This window comes from Drosophila yakuba, chromosome 3R, assembly GCF_016746365.2.
Source record: "Drosophila yakuba strain Tai18E2 chromosome 3R, Prin_Dyak_Tai18E2_2.1, whole genome shotgun sequence".
Taxonomy (NCBI): Eukaryota; Metazoa; Arthropoda; class Insecta; order Diptera; family Drosophilidae; genus Drosophila; species Drosophila yakuba.
Window position 1 is genome coordinate 10,174,943 of NC_052530.2, and position 27,438 is coordinate 10,202,380.

General features: G+C 44.4%; 4 protein-coding genes across 6 annotated transcripts; 3 read left to right on the forward strand and 1 right to left on the reverse strand.

Annotated features, from left to right (window-relative positions):
* Positions 1 to 360: 360 nt before the first annotated feature.
* LOC6536222 (transmembrane protein 135) lies at positions 361 to 3,918 on the forward strand. 2 transcript variants are annotated; one of them, XM_015192126.3, is made up of 5 exons: positions 361 to 916; positions 2,192 to 3,135; positions 3,190 to 3,330; positions 3,396 to 3,562; positions 3,623 to 3,918. In XM_015192126.3, the coding sequence occupies exons 2-5, from the start codon at positions 2,206 to 2,208 to the stop codon at positions 3,747 to 3,749; spliced, it is 1,365 nt and encodes a 454-aa protein (XP_015047612.1). In that variant the 5' UTR covers positions 361 to 916; positions 2,192 to 2,205; the 3' UTR covers positions 3,750 to 3,918. The 2 variants fall into 2 exon arrangements, with proteins under 2 accessions (XP_015047612.1, XP_002096813.1); XM_002096777.4 differs by lacking the exon at positions 361 to 916 and adding an exon at positions 1,484 to 1,724.
* Positions 3,919 to 4,657: 739 nt separating this feature from the next.
* LOC6536223 (transmembrane protein 135) lies at positions 4,658 to 6,141 on the forward strand. The gene is made up of 3 exons (XM_002096778.4): positions 4,658 to 4,810; positions 4,873 to 5,649; positions 5,704 to 6,141. Exons 1-3 carry the CDS (start codon positions 4,658 to 4,660, stop codon positions 6,139 to 6,141), a joined length of 1,368 nt encoding a protein of 455 aa, XP_002096814.1.
* Positions 6,036 to 11,652, reverse strand: LOC6536225. Of its 2 annotated transcripts, XM_015192127.2 has the most exons (2): positions 11,411 to 11,652; positions 6,036 to 6,159 (listed from the first exon to the last, which is right to left on the reverse strand). In XM_015192127.2, the coding sequence occupies exons 1-2, from the start codon at positions 11,595 to 11,597 to the stop codon at positions 6,101 to 6,103; spliced, it is 246 nt and encodes an 81-aa protein (XP_015047613.1). In that variant the 5' UTR covers positions 11,598 to 11,652; the 3' UTR covers positions 6,036 to 6,100. The 2 variants fall into 2 exon arrangements, with proteins under 2 accessions (XP_015047613.1, XP_002096816.1); XM_002096780.4 differs by lacking the exon at positions 6,036 to 6,159 and having other exon boundaries at positions 11,043 to 11,650.
* Positions 6,565 to 8,748, forward strand: LOC6536224 (transmembrane protein 135). Its single transcript, XM_002096779.4, has 4 exons — positions 6,565 to 6,693; positions 6,772 to 7,212; positions 7,363 to 8,139; positions 8,218 to 8,748. The coding sequence occupies exons 2-4, from the start codon at positions 7,060 to 7,062 to the stop codon at positions 8,653 to 8,655; spliced, it is 1,368 nt and encodes a 455-aa protein (XP_002096815.1). The 5' UTR covers positions 6,565 to 6,693; positions 6,772 to 7,059; the 3' UTR covers positions 8,656 to 8,748.
* Positions 11,653 to 27,438: the final 15,786 nt, after the last annotated feature.

Here is a 27,438-nt window from a genome sequence, read left to right on the forward strand (position 1 = left end):
GAAAACTACTACTATTCATAAACAAGGGAGTTGTTTGTTGCACGTTTCCAATCCCATTCATATTTCTTCACAATTACTATAGACTTTATTCGGCAAATATGGGTATTAAATACCCATTTTTGAAAATTATATAATAATTTTGTGTATTACATTATTCAAGAAGTAACTGTGCATCGTTTCTTCCATTTAATAATAACGTAGAATTTAATTAACACTGACTCGGATTGATACAACCAGTTCCACTAATTCGCATTTAAAACGCGCGCGCTCTTGAAACGATCAAAAGCTGTTTGCTATAGCACTGGCTACCTTGTGTCCCGGACTGTCTATCGATAACGCGATAGGCAACGGGCGCAGTCGATAGCCATCAGTTCGTCTTATTATTGTTTACAAAACGCAATTACCGTCAAAATAAAGCTGATAAATTAGTGATTAAAGTCGCGCGGCGACTGGAAAAAATGCAGTCGAAGGCCTGCTGAAGGGCGCAGCATTTGCTGCTCAACGGCAGCGGACTCAGAACGCGTTTAGCACTCCGCCCAACCACTTGTTGTTGTTGGACTCTGCCCGCCCCATATAACGCCATCCATTATCCATTATAATACCCCCGGCCGATTTGGCATCCGATGGTGAGGGGTGCTTGGTCCGGAATCAGGGCAATCAGTGCGATACACTCACATCTCAGTCCGGAACTCCAGTCGGCGTCACTCTGCTGTCACAAAGTCACATATTGTCAAAATCTCAACTCGAAGAGCTGGAACAGCTGCAACTCTCTGTAAATCTCAGATCGCACAAGCATCAAACAGCTTATTAAATAACCAATATTGGACCATAATAACCAAGGTGTAAACAAAACGGTGAAACGGCGATTAGAGAGTGATCAGTTTATTGCCGCCGTCAAGTGTTCAGAAGCTCCAGCGTAAGTGCCCCTCTTCACTTCGACAATGCAGATTAGCTCGCTTTTCTGTTTTGTGTTTTCTTCCAGTTTTGTATTTTACTAGTAGCTCTCTGTAAGATTGCGCAAAGATCTCGGGGTTGACCCCGCGGCCAGTGACTTGGCCTGATGCATAATTTCTCATGCAAATCGCGAGCAAGGAAAGTCGGTTGCTAAGGTCGAGAGATAGCGGCTCGTGGCAGGTGGTTCGATTTTGAGGGCCAATTAAAACATAGTTTTTGTTTATGACTGTAATCTAAAGTGCCTTCGGTTTACGATAATCTTGACCACAAATACTACTAAAAAAAAAAAAGGACCACAGTGCGCAATAATTCAACTAATCTTATCTAAGCATAATAACTTTAATGATTCTTTGATTTTTCCTTTAATTGGTATTGATAATAGATGCGTTTTACTCGTGGATATATATTTTAAAAGATATTCCATCATTTTCATTCACTTCTTTATCAACAAATATTACCAAACCCACGTATATTGTGAAACCTTTGTTCTTGCATTGGACAAATCCCCCGCAACGGCTAATCTGGCGTGTATCTTATCGATTGACAGCAGTAAATTGCCACAGATACCCGACGAACAGCTGTAATCCGCCAATATAACCCAGCGTTCCCGGTTTTGCCTCTAGAAGTAAGTCAGTTCTGGCCAGGCCAGCAGTTGTCGCAGTTCTCCCCGGGAAATACAATATATATTTGCCAAGCCAAATCGAAATTTGGATCTATTTTCAAGATCAGTGGATCAACCGATAGCGTCGAAGGAAGAACAATAACAGCTTGTACGTTCGTAGCTCGAAGATAAGATTAAAGGTTAAGAAACGGACTCGGACCCGGCCACCTCATATGCAGTGACTAACCATTAAATTTATTCCAACCACTAAAAGTATATGTAAATTTTTATTAAATTTACCATATTATATATCAGAAGCACAGCTTACTACAGGTTCTTATCTATAAGTGTTTTTCTTTTTGTCAAAAAAGGGTGCCTATATCATATCTACTACAATTAATGTATTAAGGTGGCAAAACTTTAATTTATAATTGTGTACCGATTTCGAGAGAGGTAATTGGACCTGGCAGGTTCATTGTTGTATCAGTCCAAAAGTGAGCTTATGCATTTTATAATCCAATACAACCTTTGTAATATTATATTAAATAAAATATATTAAATATAAAATATTATATTATTTATCTTTTAAATCATGTAATCAGCTATTAAAAATTGAACCACAATTTCTTCACACAGATCTACATTCCAAAATGGCGGGACAAAGCAAGCTGATCGATCCACTGTGCATCACATGCAAGGAGTTCCAGCACCCATGGACGGACCACTGCGTGAACGCCACCGCTGGTATTCTGCTCTCGGCCACGCCCTACTGCCTGCGAGTCTATACTATAGTCTACGCCCTGTCCTTGCTGATGCGCCACCGCATTCCCAGTCGCGAGGATCTGCGCAAGACGCTGTTGGGGATCACCCAATCGACGGCTTTCCTAGTGACCAATGCCTACACCTTCATCCTGTACAACTGTGCGCTGCGGCACATGCTGGGCAAATATCACTTCTCCACAGTGGCCTTTGTGCCCTGCCTATTTGCCTCGTTTTCGGCCATTTTGGTGGAGAGACCAGCCCGCCGACCACTACTCACTCTCTACGTTGCCAATGTAGCCACTGAAGCGCTGTGGAAAATGGCAGAATCTCGGGGCTGGGTGCGCTCCATTCCTAATGGGCAGACACTCATCTTTGGTGTGAGTATGGCGGCGCTGCTCTACCTCTATCGCACTGGCACTACCAAGGATTCCATCTTCAACATCCTTCGCATATTCGTGGGCAAGGAGGAGGCGGGTCCAGTTGCCAAGTCTGGCCCCGCAGTGCCCGGTGAGCAGCCTGCGCCAGACCGCCGTCGTCCCACCGTTAGTTTTTCGACTGTATCCGACTGGGTGCGCGTGTATAGCAATCTCATTCGCGCAAAACACGACAGCTGTCGGCATCAGCAAAGCTGCATTGCGTACTCCCTGATGGGTGGAGTTAAACCCTTTGTGGGCGGAGTGGGTCTTCAGGTTGCGCTTAAACTGGTCATGAACGTCAAACGAATCACGTCTGGAAAAATGCCGTGGAAGAAGCTGGTCTTCAACCGTGGGACTCTTCAACTGGGCATTTTCATGGGCAGCTTTTCATTTCTCTATAAAGTAAGCTCTTTGACATTGAAGATCAACAGTACGTAATTTTGTCGTCCTTGACAGTCGGTGTCCTGTCTGCTGCGACACAGTTTTAACCGGGACGATGCACGGTTCGCAGTTCCTGCGGCGTTAATTGCCTCGGTGTCCTTTACACAGTATCCGGATAACACGGTAGCTTTGTATGTCATGTGGAAGGCACTACAGGTGAGCATGAAGCATTATTGGCATTGTTTAATCAATATCGTTATCAATAACTTTTTCATCTTTAGATTCTTTGCACAAAGGGCCAAGAGCTTGGAATTGTGCCACACATCCCCAACTTTATGCTTTTCTTGTACTCCTTCTTTACGGCTGTGCTCTTCCACGCGGGAATTCTGGAACCCAAGAGTCTGCGCCCCAGTTACTACAAGTTTCTGCAGGCCATTTCGGGCGATCGGTGAGCAAAGTTCGTACGCGCTACGTATGCTGTAGATAAAGAATACCTTATCATTTGCAGACTGAGCAAGTTTAATCTGAGCGCCTTTGATGTATTCGGCCTGAGCAGTCAGCAACAAGCGCTGGACACCATCAAAGCACTAAACATAATAGAAAAGTCAATGCCCGCCTACTCCTTTGCCTCCTGAGCCAGCAGTAGTCAATTTGGATTTAGTCAGTCGTCTTCACCAGAGGACCTTCTATATCTTCTAATATCCGCGTTCAACTGCGAGCTGTATATACATACGTCAAGAGTCTCCCGCGCTCAAAGAGCGTCCAACGATTATTAAAATACGATAGTATGGGTGAATTGTAAAATATGTTGACTTTTTTTATTTCGTGGTATCAATAAATCTTATACAAAATATACATTTTCTTGTTTATATATGTTATAACCTTTAAATTTGTAGTGCTTAAATGCGAAATTCGGATCTACCTTTTTGATTTAAAAGCTTAAATTATTCGGAGTAAACTCTACAGAAAATTATTCAATAAAACTCTTTAAAATAGCACACTTTTTGGCCGAGAGCCTTAGGAGAAACCCAAAAATGTTGATGAATCAGCGTAAACAAACCATAAGAAAGCGATCAACCACAAATTTTGTCTGGCTTGGGTGCGATAAGCATAGGTTTTACTAACACCCTAAGGTAAAGTAGTTCCCCCATATCGACGAACTTGACGCCCACCTGTTGATTAGCAAGCACTTGAGATGGAGGTGCGTAAGCCACTAAACCGCTCAGAATTTCAGTCAGTTGTACTGAATGGTTGATCCGGTCCAAACGTGCGGTAAAAATCGAAGTTATTGGTTTACCAGTAGCAGTTCAATAGAAATCGGTTCCACTGATAAGCAATTACCTTTAGATTAATGGTTGGCATATTTGAAGTAACACTAGTGCATATGCATGCAAATAATCAGAGTCAATTCGAGAGTTGAGTATTAGGTTGACTAGATTTGGTTCTCATTGGCTGGCTTTCTACCGATTAAGTTTATCAGTCGTCTGCATTCGATAAGCAAGTCCAGACGTTTCCAATCCTTTCCGCGTATTCAAATTGGATAATGGCAGCACAGAGCAAACTTGCTGAGATCGCCTTTAAATGCAGCTGCCAGGAGTTCGCCCATCCTTGGACGTCGAGCTGCGCCTGCGCGACGGCTGGCATGCTTTTATCCCTAATCCCTGGCACATTTAAGACTTATAGTATGGTCTACATGGTGAGTTAATCAATCTTTTCTCCTATTCTATGCGTTTTAGTTATATATTGAATAACTTTCAGTTGGCACTCTTAATGCGCAGGCGCATTCCTTCGCTCAAGGACCTGCGAAAGACCTTAACCAGTACTCTGCAGTCGACGGCTTTCCTGTCTCTAAATGGAAGCCTCTTCATCCTAGCCATTTGTCTGGTGCGGCAGTATCTCGGTGGTTTCTACTTCGGTACTGCAACCTGGTTGCCAGCACTCTTGGTGAGCTCCATATCGCTGGCAGTCGAGCGTCCGGAGCGACGTACTCCACTGGCATTGTATGTGGCCAATGTTGGCATCGAAACGCTTTGGAAAATGTTAGAGGCCCGTGGTCTGGTGCGATCCATTGCGAACGGCCAGGTGCTCATCATGGGAGCCAGTATCACCGCATTGATGTATTTATATCGTGCCGGACTGCATAGGACTGTTGCCAAGGATGCGACTTTTAAGGGATTGGGTCTGGTCATGGGCAAGGAGGAGGAGGGTCCCCTAAAGCCGCCTACGGTGATCATTCCGCAGAGATCTGACCTTGGTAGACTAAACTTCCGCTGCATCACTTCGTACCTTAGGGTCTATGACCACCTGACTGCCCTTAAACATCCTTGCTGCCCTCACCAGCTTGGCTGTGCGGCGTATGCCCTCCTTGGTGGAGTTAAGCCTTTTGTGGGCGGAGTGGGTCTTCAAGTGTGTTTGAAACTGCTGCTCAACACTTCAAAGATACTTCAGCAAAAGATGCAGTGGCGCCAGCAGATCTTCAACAAAGGATCCCTGCAGTTGGGCCTAGCGCTCGGATTATTCTCACTGCTTTTTAAGGTGAGTAACAATTACAAAATAGATTTCAAACTAAATTAAGAACTGACTTTTTAGATAACTTCTTGTGGCTTGCGTCACTCTTTTGGATATGATAATGCGCTCTTTGCCATTCCATCTGGGTTAATAGGATCATTTGGGCTCCTACACTTTCCCAACACCACGGTGTCTCTGTATCTGATGTTGAAGTCATTACAACTCCTGTACAACTGGGGCGTCGCCGAGGGAAAGGTTCCCGAGGTGCCACAATTCTCCATGGCTATGTATGGATTCTTCACGGCCGTACTTTGTCACTCGACTGTTCTGGAGGCACAATCCATGCGGCCCAGTTACTTTAAGTTCATAGAAAACATCTCGGGAGGTCGTCTTAGCCGGTTCAATCTGAAACCCTTCGAGGCTTTTGGAGTTAAGAGTCAGGATCAGGCTGATTATGTTATCAAAAAACTGGGCATTGTTATGACCTCCGCAAACCCTCTATTTCCACTGGCTGTTTAGCAGGTCTTACCACTGTATCTAAATGTGATTGAAAAATAAAGATTTATTATTTGGTTTTATGAAAATCAAGGTACTGCTGAATGGTTTAAAATTAAAATGTAACTTAAAGATATTTTTCTTTCGTTCCGCTGCAACTGAGAATGACCCCTTAAGAGAAATTCTTAAGAGAATGCTAAGAACATGCCGGGTGCTTGTGGAAATTGATAAGGAACATTCAACTGAAGATGACGCAGCGACAACAAACCGATCGCCATTGAGCAAGTAAGCCAACTTTCGGCTCGCGTGTACGCGATAAGTAAGTGCCCTCTGCATTCGACGCACTTCAGCCGAACCACTTGCGGCAATGGGAATTTGGGGGAGTGCTGATTACGACGACCTAGGAATGGAGCTCTTAAAGTGCGTCTACACACGGACCGTACTTGGTCGGCTAAATCGGGAATAGTTGTCGGCAGTCAGTTGTATTTGATGGCCGACCAGGCCATAACGTGATTCCCAAGCTGGACAAAATATTATTAAATAACCAACGTGCCATAACAACTACATAAACACCCGGTAAGCATTGTATCTTTGCTGAAGTTTGACTTATTTGCTAGTGATATAATTTTCTACCTTATGGAATCCGATCTTCAGCTGAAACCTAGTGGATCAGCAGCTGCAGCTGATTCGAGAAATGCCCAGCGTAACTTACTGGGAATCGAGCAAGTTGGATCATCGTATTTGTAAACGCATTTTAAGCTGAAATTACACTGGATTACAATCGTAAATCCGGGAAATTAAAATTAACTAGGCCATCGGGAACACTGCGTGCCACGTTCGAACTTTTGGCGATAAGCCCCTTCCCGATAAGCTTTATCATCCCCACGGAGCCAATTCGATAATCGCAGACGACGGAGCATAAGTCAATATTCAAAGTGGATCATGGGCGCCCAAAGCAAACTGGCGGAGATCGCCTTCAACTGCACCTGCTATGAGTATAACCATCCGTGGACAAAGAGCTGTGCCTGTGCTGCGGCAGGTATGATGCTCTCCGAGATCCCTCCCAGTCTGCGCACCTACGCCACTGTTTATGTGGTAAGTTGAACGGGGGAACATAGGGAAATACTTTAGACCTGCTTGAAGTTCAGCTGATAATTTTTCAGTACAAAGGTTATATTCTAAATAATGCAAAAGTATTGATGATATTGAACTTAAATAAATCTTCCCTTCTATTCCCTACTCCAGTTTGCTCTGATCATGCGAGGACGCGTTCCATCGCTGAAGGATCTGAGACGCACTGCATCTGGAATTCTGCAGTCGACAGCGTTCCTTTCAATGAACGGAGGCCTCTTCATCTTTGCCGTGTGCTACTTGCGACAGATCTTGGGTGGATTCTACTTCGGCACAGTTGCCTGGTTGCCCTCATTCTTGGCCAGCTTTGCGTGCCTTGCCTTCGAGCGTCCGGAACGACGTGCTCCGCTCGCATTGTATGTGGCCAATGTGGGTATCGAAACGCTGTGGAAGATGATGGAAGCACGAGGCTTGGTTCGATCCATTCCCAACGGACAGGTGCTCCTCATGGGAGCAAGTGTGACCGCCTTGATGTACTTGTATCGCGCCGGATTGCACAAGACTGTGGCCAAGGATCCGACTTTCAAGGCGCTTGCCCTAATTGTGGGCAAAGAAGACGAGGGCCCACTGAAGACGCCGGTGGTCACCACCACGCAAAGCTCTCGCCAGGCTCCCTTCAACTTCCAAAGCATTCAATCCTACGTGCAGCTTTATGACACCCTCCTAAATTCCAAGCATCCCAGTTGCCCACACAAGAGGGGTTGTGTTCCCTACGCACTTATCGGAGGACTAAAACCGTTCCTGGGCGGTGTTGGCCTATCGGTGGGTCTGAAGCTGCTGCTCAACATTCCCAAGATCTTCAAGTCCAAGATGCAGTGGCGCAAGCAGATCTTCAACAAGGGTTCATTGCAGTTGGGACTGGCACTGGGCATATTCTCACTTCTTTTTAAGGTAAGCAATAGGATTTTATCCATTTAAATGATATTCAGTTTTCAAACCAATTAATATATCTTATCACTTCACATTCAGTCGACTTCCTGCGGACTGCGTCACTCGTTTGGATTCGACAACGCTCTCTTCGCCATTCCGGCTGGCCTCATCGGATCGATTGGCTTCCTCCGTTTCCCGAACACCACGGTGGCCTGCTATCTGATGTGGAAGTCCCTGCATCTGCTCTACAACTGGGGCATCGCGGAGGGCAAGTTACCCGAGGTGCCGCACTTCGCGATGCTCATGTACGGATTCTTCACGGCCGTGCTCTTCCACTCGGCAATCCTGGAAGCTCGTTCGCTGCGGCCCAGCTACTACAAGTTCCTCATGGGCATCTCCGGAAACCGCATCAGTCGCTTCAATGTGAAACCCTTCGAGGCTTACGGTCTGAAGAGCCAGGACCAGATCAACTATGTGATCAAGAAACTGGGCATCGACATGACCTCACCCTACCCCCTCTTCGCCCTTTCTGTCTAGATGGTGTTCCCCTATCCCTCTTCGCCTACCAACTGTACAATAAAAAACCAGAAACAATAAATGTGTAGCACAACGTTGCAGCAAAACTTTAAATTAAATGCGCGACGCAGAATGGCCATTAAGGACTTTTAAGTGAGGAGCCGCAGAGTGGGCCAACATCAATCACGGAGTCAACAAGCCGCTGGCACCCTTAAAGTCCCCCTCTTGAAGCCCCCTCAAAAAAAACCCTCTCAGCCTCTGCCTGTTCCTCACCGCTGTGACAACTCTAGACGGCGGCTCCGCGCCGCTCAATTATTTACATTTATATGTCATATAAATTTATTGCCCACCATAACTCAGCCGGCCCAAAGAGGAGAACTGGGATGAGCGAAGAGTCGAGCTGAGACCAACTCGAGGAGATACCCGAAATGCAGCTACAAAATCACTAAAAATAAAAATAATAATAAAGCACAGAGCCAAATGAATAAAATTGCACAACTTGTTTCAAGAGACACGAAACAGGGGATACCCTGAAGTTTTTCGTAACTCAATGGGGAAAAGTTTATTTCAGCTGATGTCTGCGGGGTTGGCAACAGCCCTAATACATACAATCTGAATGTAAATTCGTCATTCTGAGCAAAATATATAAAAATATAACATACTTGTAAAGAGCTGAACATTCAGTCCAAATATATGATTGTACAAAATATTAGAAGAAATAAAACATAGCAACATATTTGAATTTATAACCGGGCAAAGTAATATTCAGTTTTAATGCTTCCAAAGAGTACAGTCCCAACCACATCCTCCGTGCGCAGTATCCCTTTCAGGATAATACCAGAATACCCGAACAACCAGGCTATAATAAGCTCGACTCGTCCTTGGCCCCCGTCTAATGATCATCTTGGCCAGCAATGGAAGCGGAACCCGAACTGGCAGTGGAACCGAGACCGGGGCGGACTTAACAAATGAATTATAGGCTCGGGTAAATTTAATGTGCCACTTAGTTATCGGTGCGGGATGAGGCGAATTCGGGAGGTCCTGGCCTTTATTGTTATGCGAATCATAATATGGCACGCCAGCTAAGCGACTTCCTTCCGCTTCGCAGCCCCGTGACCCGTAACCCCTGGCTGTTTGTCTTTGGTGATTTTCATTTTTAAATTGAGTTGAAAATAATGAAAATGCAAATTCGCCGGCCAGCTGCTGCTGCTGGACTTGGACACGCTTCTTGGCCGGGCCGCAATCCCGACTCCTGCAATTGCAGGCTCCTTGGCATTTATGAAATTTATATGCATGTCAGTGGGCTCCCGAGGCGAGGGGGGTGGGGCTGTGTGCTTCAGCCCAGTCAACAGCTCGGAAAATACAAATGAAGCCAGTGACAAATCTCATTAATCACAGCGCCAGAAAAGATGCGTTCGTGAGGAGGGTGTGGCTCCGCCTGAATGGGTGCAGCTGTTGGCGCCTTCAAATCTGGGATTATCAGCTTAGCAGTTGCAGTTGTTTCTGTTGCTTCTGTTGTTGCTTTTGTTGCCGCAGCTCCTACTACTTGTTGGTGCTCCTCGATGGAGCCTCGAGGAGATTGGAGATGCAAGAAGTGCATATAAATTGAATATTATAAATTTTCTTATTTTGCAACTGCTGCTTTCACTTAGCTGCCGCTGTTACTGCTGTTTTTGCTGGTGCTGCTGCCAAGTTGTAACTTCATTTAAGTCAATCGCTCTTTTCTGTGGCACACAAATTGTAAACAAGGGAATTATGCAAATGAATAAACTCCCGTCCCATGGCAGCGTAATGAAATATTATTGAGGACTGTAGCCCCAAGCTCTCGGTGCGCAAATCGAACGGAAAATGAACTTTCAACTGTCAAAATAGGTGAAATGGAGAAGGCAAAAAGCAGTGGGGCAAACCGAAGTGGAGGAGCAACTTTTTACTACTCGGCCAAGACTTTCGACTTGCCATAAATTTCGTTTTATATATTTCTATGAACTGACAAGGTATGTCATCGCAAGATAAGCAAACCCAAGCTGTCTGAATTCTGCCCCAAATAAATGACACTTTTTTGTGCGTCCGGAGAAGAAATGAATTTTTAATTAAAATTTGCAGTTGTGCTGTGCGAAGATTGAATGGGAAATTCTACAGTGCCAGATAACCTAGAGATGCATAATAAATAAATGAAATTTCTTTGGCTCGGAATGCATTAACTATTCCGTGCTTCCAGCTGAAATTTGTAAGAACTCGATTTCAAGAAGGTTTTTGGCTTTAAGAAAATGCCCCAACATTGCTCACAATGAGACAATCTACTGATGATTGCATGTATTATCTTAACTCGTTTTCCACTGTTTTCTGTCTTTTCGTTCAGTTTTATCTAGAGTCATCAACCTTTAAGGTTTAAATAAAAACGACAAATCTTAAAAAGGTGCATTGTGTATATATCATATAAAATATCTTAAGCCACGCGTTTTACTCGTTTAATTTTCATTCAACTAAGTCTCTGCTTTAACTGCCATAAACCTGCTCGAAAAAACTAGTTTATTTCCATGATACTTTGTATTTGCTACATTTACAAGCAAATGTATTGTATATGTAGGTAAAAGATAAGATTATAAAAAACGTGCAAGTACAAGCAATACCATTCTTAGAGGTATACAATTATTCAGTGTTTTCATTTCTTTGTTTACATAACTAAGAATTTAGGGTATATTAGAGGTAAAGTGGGTAGTTCTAATGATTTTAAGCAATAATTCAAGATAAATCAGTCTTTAAAAAGCGAACATACGAATGCTGATGGCGCCCAGGGTGCACTCGCCCTCGATTGCCCGCTCCTCGTCCTCGATCTCTCTCAGACGCACCAGGTGAAGGGGTACGAAATCCTTTAGGAACTCCAGGCCAGCATTGATGAGACCCAGTTGGATCCAGATCAGTGACAACCAGAAGCAGGCCACTCCGTCGAAGGGAGACGTCATTCCGGCGACGAGCTTGGGAACCCACTGAGGTGTATACAATCAGTGTGGAATCGGTGGGATCAGGCAGGGCTGAACTCCCCACCACCCCATTGAAAACGTGCCGCCTTCGAGTGATAAGGGGTCGAAACAAAATTGCCGCCAGGGGCGATAGCAAGGCCATTATCTTTTGAGTCCCAACATACAGCTAGCAACACTACCATTACAACTTGAGTGGCAACATTTTCGGTTGGAGTTGCGGGGAAATACGCTCAAACTGCTCCATCGAACCTCTGCGACAGCGTTCCAAAGTTCGTTCGTTTCGACGTGTAATCCTTCGGCTCGTGCAATCGTGTGCTTTCGCAACAGGATGCGCATTGTGCCGGGACACATGTGGCCCAGCTCCACACGTCGCACTCTCTGGGGAGATTCCATTGCCACTCGGTCCGCGACTAACTGGGTTAGTGGTACAAGTTCAGTTTGACGCATTCGCCTTATCGATGGTTCCTCTCCCGCACGTTCCGTTCGTCGGGCTCATTCGGCCAGGATGCGTGCATCCCGATGGTGGTGCACATTATCCTTTTGCCAGGCTAACTCTGGTCTAAGTGAATAACCGGCGTGCTGTTATGCACTCTTTCCGTTCTCAAAGGAAACCAACTTCATCAGCAAAGCGACTCCTTATCCCGCTTTCTTGCGCTTCATTGCACGGTGCAGCCGCCATTTTCCCGGCACATCCTTAATTGAAAGTACATCGTTTACCTACTTGTAAGCCATCCTATCTGCAGTTTCTGTGGCGCGGTCTTTGTCCTTATCTCTTTGCCTTTTGGAGCCTTTGTTTGTTTTCCCCCGACATACTCGTACTCGTATAGCCACCTTCATCATTGGCGGAGGAGCGCGGATGCAGCTGAGAATGCATCATTGGGCGTTGACAGGGGCCACTCCCATCGCTTATTGGCAAAAGACTTCCTGGGATCCATCTCAGTGACGCCTTTGTTCTGTTAATCCTCCTTGCCAGCCCTCCTATTTTTACTACCAAAAAACGATTCCTTTGTTATGCCAGCCGCTCGACGACAATTGCACTTGCTGATTGCCCTCATTTCAGTCTTGAAATAATATTAAAAACTTTTACTCCGTCTCGCCAACGTACTACACTCGGTTCGTCTCTTTCTCTTTCTCAGTCCCATCTCCCATCTTCCTCTCGCTCGTATCCTCTATGTGTGCGGTTCTTTTGTCTTTGTCTTTGTCTTTGCCTATGCTGCATGCCGCCTGCTGCCTGCTGCCTTCTGCTTGTTGCAACTGCAGACGCGTGTTGCAGCACAAGTCGGAGCCCCTATCCCCATATCCTTGCATCCCATCGCCGGAATTTGATTCCCGAGCTTGTTCTAGTTCTTGTTCTTGTCCCTCTTTTATTTACCACATAAATCACATGCCGGCGGATGGGACGGAAGGACATTTCTATATCTATCTACTTAAGGTTTTCACTGCCCATCTAGGAGCACTTTCCTTCGCCGGCACTGAAACAAATTATTTTTGAGAACATTAAAGCATTTCCAGGCTCTAATTTGGAAACATAATATTTTCGTTTACGACTATTCCTATCGTCTTTTCTTACCAAATTCAAAATTCATGTGATGCTTCATTTGTGATTCCTTTCCAGAGTGAGGCGTTTGATCTCTTTCTGCTCAGCTTATCTCCTGCTCTCGACTTCGACCAAGTCTCAGTGTGGCCGAGTGCTTTTGGACTGTTAGTTGCTATTTTTACGATTGCCCATTGTCTGGCCGAAGTTCTAAGGTCCTTCCGGCTCCTCCTCGTCGACCTCATATCTGTGTTCCTCTCTGCTGCTTTTCGGGATGCGATAGGACACGTATCCGCTTTTGGCGATTTCTTGGCAATTGCAGTTGTTGTAACTGAGCAATGCTCGTGCGTGGGTGGGAGTTGGCTGCTTTTTGTTGGGTAATTGATGATTTACAACTTATTTACGCTTGGATTGTGCAATAATTGAAAATTGCTCTAAATTCATTTGGGCATTCTTTGGGCCATGTCCTCCCTGTTTTGCCAATGGCAACGCAAACGCCAGTTGGCTTATGAAGAAATGTGGAAACGAATCTGCCATCTTTTGGACATACAATAACAGACGTAATGGTATAAAAAGCTGTTAAATCCAATTATATAGTTATATAAGTTATTAAAGTTCACACTTCTCTGGCATTTATTTAACTCACCTAATAAAGCCCATTAGCTATCCAAATTAATTCAGACACTTTAAATTTAATATGTAACATGGCTTTTCGCTGCGTATCCCGTCTTAGAGACTCACATATCCCTTTAGCAGGGTATAATTAATCTAGTTGCCGCATATTAAGCTTCCTAAAACACATGGCTGCCATCGCCCCGATATGCAGCATGGAAAATGGGAAATGCAAAGGGCCAGCGAGCGGATTAAGCCGTTGCAGCACAAAGGAAGCTGGAGCTGCAGCTGCAACAGCTGCGGTAAAAACGTTCAACTCTGCGTTGTCTGGCAAGCGGACAAAAGCGAAATGTTGATCCTGGGGCGGACAGAAAGCGGCAGAACGAGATGCTCAGAAGCCGGTGCCCCGAATCTTGGCATTGAGCCACCGCCACCGAAACACACACACATACACCCTGAGATTCAGCGATCCTGAATCCTGGCGAGAACACTGACTTTAAATTCAATTTAAAGTAAATGAAGCAGCTCAGGCAAATTTCGCAGGTCTGGCGCTTTCGACAAGACTGCGGCTGCCAGCAAAATGTGGCTATAATTTGCGGCAACATATGCCCCAGATTGTGGCAGCTGGTAGCTGGTAGCTGGCAACTGCTACTCTGCACGCCCAATTGGCTGCAAAAATGGTCGCCCGCACAAGGAATCGTAAATTAATTTCAGCCTCAAAGTTTCTTTGTTGCACTTTAAGCTGCACTACGGCCGTCCTCCAATTATGTCATTAGACAAAGTCCAGATGGGCAGCCATAAATTGCCACCGGGGCAACCATAAACAACAGTCAGGTACGACAAATGTTGGCCCGACACGAAAATGTTGACAAATTTTTCCTTCAAAGCCCAATGCTCCAGCCGTCCCATGCGGCGTATACGCAACGTTGACAAACTCAGCTGCAATTCGTCGCCAAGGGAAGCCTCATAAATCCACCCAAACCACCCAACTGCAGTCCTCTTTCGTGTAGGCCCCTCCAACCAACTAACCAACCTACCTACCTACCTATCAGATCCGTATCTGAATCAATTAATTTACCCGATACGGATGAACCCTGCAATATTTAACTACCACCGCAGTGGGCCTACAATCTGAGCCAGACACTAACAGGTGTTCTAACTAATGGAAAGTATAAAATCCTGGTTTTATTAATTTGAAAATTTACCAAGTTTTATGAAATATTCGTTGTCGATATGAAAGTGCGCTGTGTAAACGGTTTATATGCGAAATAGATATTTAAATTTCTGCCTAAACTCTAATACAAAAATTGTTTTGCATACATAAAATATGATAGCATGATTTTACAATTATCCAACTGAAATTCTCGTTGAACATATATTTCACTAAAAATAATACGTTGTAGGCTACGTCGAAATAAAGGAGCATGCATATATTAATGGGGATGAGCAATACAAGTTTTCCCTTTTTTTTAATTTCATTTATATATAAATAATTCTTTCTAAAGAAGGCAGCACAAAAGACAAATCATTTTAAGTGAACCTCGAGCAAGCCATAAGAATGAAAATTTCATATTTCCAGGTTATTTGCAAACTTTCCACTCCTTTAAAGCCGACTGTGAACTGAACTTTTGCGTGGGGGAAATAGTTTTTAATGCCCGTTCCTTCCCGGTCAATTCTTGTGTCGCCATGGGGCGAAACACACTCCAGGACTCTTCAGGACACTCCTCGTGCGGTCAAAAATAATGCTCGCGGCTCATGTGGCGCGAAGCGAAATGGCTGTGGTGAAAACAGCGGCACTAACAGATGCATTAGCTGCAGAACGGCCAAAGCCAGAACGGCCAGAACTGGCCAGAATGCCATCGGATAGGGACCGAAACTCGGCACATGGCTATTAGATTACGATGCGGCCATTGAGCAGGCAGCTGTTGCCGGCGACGTCGAGGAATGGCAGCTTTTCAGGCTGGGCCGGTTCCAAAACTCCACGCACGATTGATCCAACGAATAGGAATCGGTATCGGAATCGGAGTTCGAATAGGAATACGGATGCCATTCGCATAGCTGCTCATGATATGTGAGTTAGTGGCCCCAATCATTCCGACCCCGTCTCACTTGGTATTTCCGCTCTGGTGATTATAGTTGCGCTCCATTTTGAATGCAATAAAGTCGCGGACCGAAATTAACCCAGTTTCTGGATGACTTCGCCTGGACATCGCCATCTGCCATCTGGCATCTACCGTCTGCCATCTGCAGCGGGCACTCGCATCAATCTGTTCGCGCTGTCCTTTCAGTTGAGTTCATTTCAGAAACAGTACCTCATGGCGTATACACGATATTCATAGTGAACTCAAACGTTCAACTGATTGTAAGTGGGTTTTTGGGGCGCCACTAACTGGTGATTCCACTCAACATCAAATGAAACGGAATCGTTTGCCCTGCTGTACGTAATTAAATGTTGCACTTCCGTTCGCGGCGGAAGTGGAGGCGGCGATTTACGGCTTAAACAGCGGCTAAGTGCAGCAATCATTGTCGGCCAGCAACAGGAACTGAACGGATCCGAAAAAAAAAGAATAAAAGTCGCCAAACCGGGTGAAAACACAGCAAATTAAAATTGTCGCACACTTGGCCAAACATTTGTCCAGCTCTTATCAATTGCTCGAGTCGGCGTCGCAGTCATCGCAATTTGTAACTAACGAGTTCGAGTCGATTTTACAGCCACTTGATAGACTGCTTCACCATCTACAGTTAAGCCTCTGCAGATGGAAGACATAAAATGTTCTAAAAAAGAACAAAACGAACAATAATAATGCAGTGTTTAGTATTGTATTGGTAAATCCAATAAAAGCACAAGCTTCCATTTAACTTTTTACAACAAATTGTATTAGTTAAGCATGACTGATAAATATAGTTCAAAAATGCGAACTAATAATTCGATTTATTTTAAAAATGTTTTATTTGTACAGCAAATTATTTCTAACCAATTTCAGCCAATTAGTTGTTGTTAAATCGTTTTCAAAACTGTATTTATCATTTTAAATGTACACTTTTTTCATTCCCTAAGTGCAAACAATGAGCAATGACTAAATCCAGAGACATTTTTATTCGAAACTATAAAACACATTTATTTATGCAAAAAGAATAATTAAAATTCCGCAATTCTCATTAGTTATTCTTAGCGCCCTGCTGTTTTTTGTCAAACGCAAATTATAAATGTAATTAAATCTTATTGTTTGCAAATATTTTTTGCTCCCTCGGGCCATGGTTCAAACAGATAATCAGCACATGACAGATGCGGTAAAAAAAAGCAAATATATGGTACTAAGAGGATCATACATTTCGCTGTCCAACCTGAGCAGGTATGACTATTGAATGCCGTTAGTCGCCATCGCCGCTGCTCGCCCACTGAGTACTTAAAACGGAAACGGAAGTGGCAGTGGAACGGCGAGTGAGCGAGCTGCCATTGTCAAGCTCAGAGGAAAACTCGGACTCGGCCTGGCCGACTTCCATGTGCCATGTGCCATTTACCATCTACCATCTACCATCTACCATTTTCCATTTCTGCTGTTTTGGCTTCTGATTCTTTCCTATTCGCTCTCTTTTTTAAGCCATCGCCTAAATACTTGGACTAGAGCGTGTTAAAGTACATTTGATTTGATTTGATTTGTTGTCGACGTCATGGCTATCGTTAATGGACATTTGGCCAGACCGAGGCGACACTAATCGCTCACTTACCCAGATCCAACCCCTTCCATCCACCCCGCCGGCCACTCATGTATCTGTCTGTCAACACAGAGACGGCTAAAAGGGGGAGGGGTTTTAAAGGGGGGGAGGAGAACTGTTCGAGTGCCATGGAATTTTTAATGCAATTTGTCTGATTTGTTGTTGACGTTGCTGTTGCCTTGTTGGCTTGTCGTGATTTGTTGCTGATTTTGTCAGTCATTTAGTCATTATAGAGTTTTTCTGCACCCCGTCCAATGGGGTTGGCAACGGTGGTTTACATTGGCAGCCATCACTAATTGTCATTCAAAATTAAGTGGATTTCTCGTTTTAATTGAAATCGTTTGCTCTCCGGGGGTTGCCTGACCATCCACAGACATCGTCTGCCCATAGTCCTTAAAGCTAAATCAGACTTATTCAAGGGTGTCGATGTCAAAGGGCTCGATGTCAGTTGCATTAAAGCCACCTTATACATTTCGACCAGGACAACAATCAACTGTCTGGAAATTATTTCCGTACAGATTGACCAGCTCCAACCATAACCACCTGCCACTCGAAACCCGCAGAAATTTCCTTTTGACAGACAAAAGCCAATATGGAGTTTTACTTTAAAGGTCTAAAATGAAAATACTCTAGCAGTTGAAAATTGTATATATAGTCTTAAAAAAAAGATATAACAAATTAAAATTGTAAAATGGGTAAATGTTAATTACACGAAAGTAGTATCGTTTTTATGACAGATGGTTCGAAATTAAGAAACGTCGGTATCTTTTAAATACTTTAAAACATGTTTATATTACAGCTTTAGCCATATAGCCATATAGCTTACTCTTCATGATTGATGCTTATGAGTATTAAAACTCATTATGTGACATGTAAAAGCCAAAATTCCCAGCCAACTGCAACACCCAGTCGACAGGGCATAATGACATGACAGCTTGTCCTCTACTGCCCTGCATTGCAGTGCAAGGACCCAAATATACAGTCGTCGGGAGCTCAGGACTCAGGGCTCATGGCTCATGGCTCTGAGCTCAGAGATGGGGCATTAGGGCAGGAGCAGACTTCTTCCGGAGCTCTAATGTGGTTCGGTCGGTGCGTGTGCAGCAGACAATTACATGGACGGCAACACCATACCTTCCCGGCTCTAACCGACAGCAATCACGGCTGATGAGGCGAATGGAAAAGCCTGGTAATTTTCTTAAGTCAAGGTATGGCATTATGGCGTGATGAGCCTCATTCAGCCATCAACGCTGTGTGGATTTAAAGCGCAAGCGGAGGCAGAGTAGATAGAGTAATGCTCCATCCGGTGGGCTTCAGGGGAAGACAACTGCACTTTCAGCTGCTTAAATGTCTGTGAAGCAATAAAAACCTCAAAACTTTTTGCCTACTAAACTAAAAACTTGATTGTTGAAGGGCTAGAGAGTTGAGCATGCAGTGAGCGAGCAGGAAATTGTTGACAGGATGTTAGGGGGCGGATGCGATTTAATTTGTATATTCAAGCTATACTGGGATTGTTCTCGAAAACTTTTCGCCCAGCCCAAGGACACTCGGCTGGCGGAAGTGTCTGTGTTGACTTCATTTGTTGCAGTTACAGGAAATTATTTAATTATTCCAACAGCCCGGATAAAGGACCCAATGGAGAGGCGTCGTCATTCATTCGTCACACAACTTAATGAAACTACTGTAGCCAGCATAACGTGGCCAAAAACGAAGTTATGGCTTCATATCGTTCTACTCTGGCCCGATATGTGGCCAACATGCTGGCTTTTCTTTTCCTCGGCCCAGCATGTGGCGGCCTTAGGAGCATCAACACCTAATGATGGACACCATCAGCACATCGTGGCTGCCATCTGGCAATTATGGCCGGACTCGAGTCACGTCCTTCTCCAAATGATTTCATCGGAAAGATGACTCCCCATCGTGAATGTGAATGTGAGTGTGGATGGTACTTCTGAAATTCTTCTAGGCGGTTAATTTAGCTTTTATGACCTTTTAAAGTTTCCCCGGAGCCACTTGTTGGGCTCCAGTTATTAAAGAATCTTTACAAATGGCCTCCCAAATAAATTAAGCAAACGTAGCGTGCTCGATTCTCCTTGTGTCATTAATCAATTGCTGTCAGCAGGGGGAATTTCTCGAGATGGGCAGATGTCCGCCCCAGGTCCAACTACAATAATAGCCCAAAATGCCCATATAAACGGATCCCGAATGGGTCGAGGGGGTCTTGGTCTCCCTATCAGGTAAACAGGCCCAGATTGGACGACAAAGGCCGTCTCCTTATCGCAGTCAGCCAGGACATCGTTGTCCTGGCTTCGTCCTTTGCCAGTGCCAATAAATAAAATGTTGTGTGTACGCATAGTAAAGGCGAACGAGTATTTGCACAATGTTTTAAATCAATTTATCAGCAGGAGGCCCATAAAAAGGGAAGCCTGGAAATGGAAACTGGGAACTGGGATGTCTGAAGTGTTTGCTGGTTTACAATGCAATTGTAATAATACACAGTGTAAGCACCGATGAGCAAATGACAACAGAAAGCGAAACGATTTCCATCTCCATTTCCATCCACACAGAGAGGAAAATTGTAGCCAAATGGTGATGATTTATTAAATAAACTATCTTAAATACTGAGATATGCAGAGGAAAACTAGGAGACGAGGAATTTTTAGCTAGGAATGGAGTTTCGGTTCGGTTAAAGGACATCTTCTTTGGCCGATCTCTGTATTAGTTGGTATAAAGTGCGGATATTCTAATAAATTTTCCAGTGCATTATCCAGAAAGAGTCATTGGCGTTTATTGATACGACTGGCAAAGCCAAACAGTTTTACAGTTATGACTGAACACCCGATTAAATCCTAATATGAATTTTATCGCGATGCCACCTCGGCAGTCAGTTAGTGAAGCTGTCATTAAACGCGTTTATTGTGATTATAAGGCAGCAGAGTGCCGAAATGAGTAATGGTTCGCCTGACTGAGATGGCTGTGAAGGCTGAGATGGAATGGAATGGAATGGAATGGGCAATTCACCGGCGTTTTTATTAACGCCTGGCAAGTGGAAAATATTCGACGAGTTGATAGAGATTGATTGATGGCTGCCAGCTCTTTACTCCGGAAAGCGAGTCCTGAAGCCTTGTTGTTTGTCAAGACAAATTGAGTTGTCATAATTTGAATTTCGGCGCCTGGTTAGATTCGGGAAACCTTAATCAGAGCCAGCTATAATGCAGTCCCTGTGCGCCTTATTATCGTCGTATAAGCGAGGCTAGAGCACAATAAATTCACATCCACAAATTACGACTCATGCCAACGGCTGTGACTGCAGTTAAGCGTTTATTCCACATGCCACGCCCCCCACCACACCCATCGCCGCCCCCAACAGCAAACACATTAAGTGCGTAAACCGTTCACGGGCTAAATTAAATACTGCTGCACAAACACAGAGCAATGAAATGTAATTTAAACGCAAAAAATACATCGTACTTGTGTACAGGAAATTAAGTATGTGGTGTCGCCACCTGGCGGGGCCATCTCGCAAACAATGTGCAATCACAACGCAACCCAAAGCGGGGCAAAACGCGAATTCTTCAGGCCGAGCGTGACTAGAGAACTCCTGCACTGAATCCATTCGCCTGAATGAGGCCACTGATTGCCAAGTGCTGGTTGATTAACGCAACTATGTTGAATGACTTCACTTCTCTTAGCTTGCCGCTTGCCACTTGCCACTTGCCCCCTCCCCCCACCACACGTGCAGCAATGGCGACCCACTCCATTTGCAGCGCCCACTCGTGTGTGTGTGGTCACAGGGGTGGACCGCACATGCATTGAAAGCTGAAGGTCAAAGGCGCACTTAAGTAGTTATTTGTTAATGTAAGGTTCATAGTTACTAGGCACAAACATAATTACTCTACTAATTAAACATGAAATTTGTATAAACTTAGTGCCTTAAGTGTCTGAAAGCGTCTAGATCAAATCTCACCGAATAAAGGTCCACCCCGGTGAACATGCAAATGCATTATGATGTTTTGGGGGAGCTCGCAGCTTCGGGAAATCAAAGGAAAGGCGAACACCGCCTGGCCAAAAGAAAGCAATGTCAGACATTCGCAATTGTTGCCAACTGTCAGGCCACTTGTCGCTGTCGTTGTCGCTTTTGGATGTCCTCTGGTTTTTCCTAGTGTTTCTTTTGGTGTTTTGGAGTTTTGCAGGGAAAAGCAAGCGACTGCAGCCGAAATGGTTTATTGTCTCAGCCCGCAGCTCACCCGCTCCTTTGGCTTCGCTTTCTGTCTCAGCTGTCAGTCCACTCAGCCCAGTCAGCGCTGGTGAAAAGGAGTTAAAGTGTTAAAGCCCTTTTGGCCCGTATCAGCCGCATCCGAATGTTGGTTCTCATATTGTTTCATATTGGCTCCTGCCACTGCTAGGCTCCTTTGGCATTAGGCTGACTGTGGGCTGCTATTAGTCCGACCCGAGCTTCTGAACAATCTATGAACTTTTAAGCACCACCCGTAAATGCATTGAATACTTTCATTGGATTTGGGATACCCCGTGTGAGGGCAGGTTGAATGGGTGTTGGCTTTCGGGCTCATCTTGTGACAAGGTGGGAGCTCTGAATAAAAATTAGAAGTTGCAATATCAGGTGGTTAGCTTTAATTGATGGCTTAAAGCTGTCGAAGAGTATGCTACTATATTACTCTTCTTGCGGCCTAGAGGCTTTTAAGGGGTACCACTCATTCAGGAATGTTCCAATGTTTTTGTGGCTGGGTAAGCAAAAGCCGCTTTGGCACCCAGACCAACGCACTTTGCTGCTATTAACAGCAACGGAGATCGTCCAACGAATATGGAAATGGACTTAAGCCTGGCAGTTGTCTTAAAGTTGACCCAGACCATACCACACACACTCACGCACAGGGTCGTTTCTCTGCTCTTGTAAATAAATATATTTAAAATAACTTTTCCCTGTGCTGTGAAGTGCATTTAAGCTTTTGACTCCTGGCCCCGGTGCACTGTTACAAATGCAGAAGTTAGCAAACCACAAGCTCACACACACACACACACACACACGTCGAAAATCGTACCTGGAAAAGGAGAGGTTTCTGGCAAAAACCTGCACCTGTTTGCATCAAATTACGAGTTGAGTCCAGCTCCGGCTGCAGCTCCACAACTCCTTCGACCAGATTCCCATACGAGTAGCAACCTCAACTTACCGGTGCTGAACTCATCTGGCATTTGTCTCTACAAAACTTGCACAAGACCACCCCATGCACTTTCCTTACTCACTCAGCACCGCACCCAACGCACTTTGCTCCATATTTTGGAGCGCCTCTGTATATATTAAGTTACCTCTGTTCAAATATAAATATTTAACATTTCAGTGCAAATGGTCGAAATTCCGTTTTAAGCTGCAGTCCTGAAATGACCAGAAGGACACGTTTTATGGACAAGTTTGTTGCAAAATATTGTTTTGAATACATGTCAAATAAACGTTTGTCTGTCACACACAAACGTGTGCACTCTGTACAGTGCTCACACAAACGCAGAGCTATGGAAAAGGACAAACAGATAATCAAACAAGGCAAATATCTGGCCAAAGTTAAGCAAGCCAAAACTTTGGCATCTCCCAGTTTTCAGTTGCTGTTCTCATTTCTCTGCCAAGTAAGTGCTACCAACTGCAGAAAAATATATCAAAATATATGCAAGCTAAGAGCTTACCGACTTGTTTGACTTCCTTAACAATATATTTAGAAGCTGAAATAATGGTGGATCCCTTTTAAACATTATTTAAAGCATACTTCCTAACAGCATTGAAGGTAATATCAAACTACAATTGATTTCATACCTTTTTTTTTAATTATTAAAATGAATATACCCGACCATCAAAGTATAGGGGCCCACAAAGATACTAGACCAAAAAAGTAAGCACAAACAACTTGGCCACGCTCCAAGGTTGTGGGAGTCAAGTGGGTGGCAAAAAGCTTTTGTCGGTCAGCCGCAGGTGATAAAAAGTTGAGGGGGGGCGGTGATTCCCCCAACTAATGCTTTTTGGTATGGCATCTGCAAACGTTTACATTATGTTTAACAGCATTTGCGGCTGCAGTTAGCCAAAACAAAAATTCGCAGCAATTCGCCAAATAGTTTCATTCCCGGCGCTTTGTGAACTGGCAACCACTGCCTTTGACCAATCGCCGAACAATGCTCGGCACCGCAGGAAACCGCAGAATCATAAATATTTTATGCTGCGGCTTCTTTTATTTGATTCAAAGTTCGCCATCTCTGTTAAATGCTTTCGTTTGCCATGAATTGTTTCAGTCGCGCGGCATAAAAAGCGGAAAAGTGCAAAACAAATTATTCAAATTCTATTCTATTCGGCTTTAATTAGAGAGAGTGTTCCGGCCACCGTAATTAGCGCAGTGCAGCAACCAAGCCAGCATTCGTGTCCTAATCCGCGCCATAAAGGGGATGATATCCCGCTTTTTTCTACCCACTCTGGTACCCTAGGATTCCTTATTTAAAATAGACAATAGCCAATATTTTTACTCTTAATAACAGCTTGAATATAATAGGTCTTCACAGCAACATGTAGTTGATTAAACATTATGTTATAATTTGTGTTCTTTTCTATGTGATTTAAATGTGAATGGGTAGCCGAGCAGTCGACTTACTAAGTAACTTGCCCCTCTTTTAAGGTTTTTTCTTTGAGGTTGCTCATTAAACAAAGAACATTAAGTAATCAGGCTCATTGCACTGGCCAGCGTGGAGATAATCCAAAAAGGATAGCTGAATAGCATGCAAAGGGGGAATCAGACAGAAGATAGACCAGCCTGGAGCTCCGGCGAAGTTTCCAACAGTCACTCCCGCAGTTTGTCATCTTCTGGCTGCAATTTCGCAGCACAATCATCCAGCCATTCGACGTTTAAACATCGATTGACCCATCAGCAAGGTGACCCAGAGAGCAGAACATCCTCGTCTGAGGGGGCAAACGGGTGGGGGTGGGCAATTGTGACAACGCAGGACAACACGGGACCAAGCATCCTTGGGGGACGCATTCGGGCCCATTGTGCAGCAGCAGCAGCTGCAACTGCAGCTGCGTCGCATCCATTGCCATTGTTGCAGCTGCACAGCTGAGACAGTGGGAACTTTGTCCTTGTCGGCCGAAATGCAGCAATTACCATGCACATGGCGTGTCCTTATGGCCAGTGATGAGCAGGATCTTTCAGCTACAACCAGGAAGTCCAGATCAGCATCTAGTTTTCGAAATATCTGTTAGATAGGTAGATGCGAGTAGAAGTAGGCAAGAATAATCATTAGCTTCCGCGATTTTTTTAATCAATGAGATTGATGTATGATATGTTTTATTTATATATAGTATTCAGCTTTTCTAAGATTTACATTATTTTTTTGAGTGATCCGTGTCGGGCACATTAACTGATCATCACTGCTTATGACTGTTGGTTTGGTCCCACGAAGAGTTCAATATGTAAATAGGTGGGCGTGCGTGGTGGGGTCTGTCAACACATCGGCAAACGAAAATGAAACAGTCACCTTGGGAGCCATTGCTGCGGCAACTGTGACATGCACATTTTGTGGGTCACTGCCTCGGTGGTTCAGTGGTTCAGTGCATCGTTGAGCCGGGGAATCAGGGAATCGCAGTATGGGGGAGGCATGTCAACGGGCGGCTCGCAGCTAATGCAGTATTTAAAGAGCTCAACTTGAACTCGAATGCTAAAATCCACTTTGGCACACATGCACCGAATGGCGGTGGCAGGAAATCATTTCTAAAATGTTTAGTACTCGGAAATTTTGCAAGAGTGCGTGGAAATGCACAAAAATCGAGATGCCACATACTCACTCATATTCACAGTCAGAAACAGGCACACCCACACACACATGTTTCACCCACAACTCGCATTAATTAAGCAGCGATGCCACTCAGATATTGTTGCTGCTGGAGCTGCTACTGCAATTCCTGTTGCTGCTGGCACTGCGTGTTGCAGCAACATGCAACACAGCCATCACTGTGGTATCCACTCCACATGCCGACTTAATTAAAGAAAACTTAATTAAATGATAACACAGCAGCAGCCAAATAAGTTATGCCAACTATTTTCACTCCTCGGGTGGCTCTGTTCACGTCTATCACACAGTCTGCCGATCACATTGTGTTGCAACAACAACCAGTGGCCAGTGGGACAGACATGTCCAAAAATAATTGCGGCCCACCAACAACAGGTGATGGGTTGGAATGGTCCGGCTTGGGCATTTGCTCTCCATTATGGCCACAATTATTGTCTGAATGCCGGTGATTACTCGACCAGCACAATAAAGATGAACCAAAATGGGTGAACTGTATACCCTGAAATAGGAAGGATGTATTCGTATGATAGGTAAGCCATCTTCCATTTGTTTTTTTAATCTTTATATTCTGTATTAAAGCTGTATCTATTTTAAAAGGTTATCATATAAAAGTATTTATAAATTAAGTAAGATACGTAAGCTCATTTCTTAATGATTTGTCCACTTCCTTCCCAGGTTGATTTTCTATTATCCCAATGGAGCTTGTCAATTCACATTAACACAAGATAAAAACATATTTACCACGATCTTCATCGGTTGAGTTAAATGCTTTGCAGTCGTATGTCTGTCCATTTCATATGCGTTGCAGGTTAGGAAATCTGAAAGGGGCTGGCAATCGCTTCCAATTGCCAAAGCCCCGAACAATCCTTTCCACTCCAATCCTTTCGATGCCACAACTCACACACATACACACACACCTCCCTCACATCCGCCCATCCGGCAGAACAAAGAAAACAGATATATTAGCGACCAAATGCATACATGCACTGGAGTATCTGGGAGAACGAGTGGGCCAGGGGCTGTGAATGGCAGCACTTTTAGACGACTATGCCGAAATGGCTCTATAAGTGTTTATGCAACTGTCCTCGTTGGCAGTGGGTGCCAGCCTACTGCCACCCAGCCACGTCCCACTCCAATGCTGGCCAAGAAAACAGTGACACTTTTCTGCCTGTTACGCCTGTTGTTAAAATTGTTTGCATTCGCACACCTACAGTTTTGGCTAAAATTATAGGTACGCCCACATGTGCCTTACAGTTTTAATTATTCAGCGCAAAAAGAGTTGTGAATATTTTTGAAGTCTCTTGCATGATTCCCTGCTTTTAACCGATTCTCAGCCTAAATAGGAATCCATTGCAGTTTGCTTATGAGATCCTTCTCTATTCACCTCTCTTTTTCAACTCCGAATGTAATAAAAATACATTTAATGTCAAAGAACTAGTATTTTGAACGCGACTGTACGGGACTCACAGTGACTCGCATGCAGCACAGCATCTGCATGCATTATGCCATTGTCTCTGTCAATATTGTTGTTTCGTGGCACTGTCCTCAATTCTACGTCTATGTTTGCGTGTGTGGGTGAGCGTGTGCGCTTGTGTTTGAGTGTAGCACGAGTGTGTGCATTCAAGTAAGCCCCGAAAACATTTGTTGCAGACTTTCAGGTTCCAAGCGCCATTGCTCGTCCTGCTTGCTGGTAATTTGTGGGCCGTTTTAAAGTGCTCATCTCTGCATTTAAATGATGCAGCGATACAGTTTAATTTACATAATGCTATCATTATCCAATTTCTACTAACTTGTACGTTCTGTCAAAGATGTTTTCCATATCTGATTATCAATTTCAGATCCTAGAACCTCGCAAGGCCGCGTTATTGGCACTTACGTTCTGCCAGCGACACAGGACTTCATGTCGACAGCAACCAACATCCGTTTCCGGCGGAATTGTGCTCGGATGCTCGGCGAGCAACTGGCTTCCATCGTTATCCTGACTTTTCCTCGCTCTCTGGTCGCATCCACTGTTATTTATGTGCTGTGACACTAATGCCAATGGCGGCAATAATCCCAAATGGAATTTTAGTACCATCAATAATCTTTAGCAGGGGGAACCACTTGTTTTCCACGAAGTGATCATGC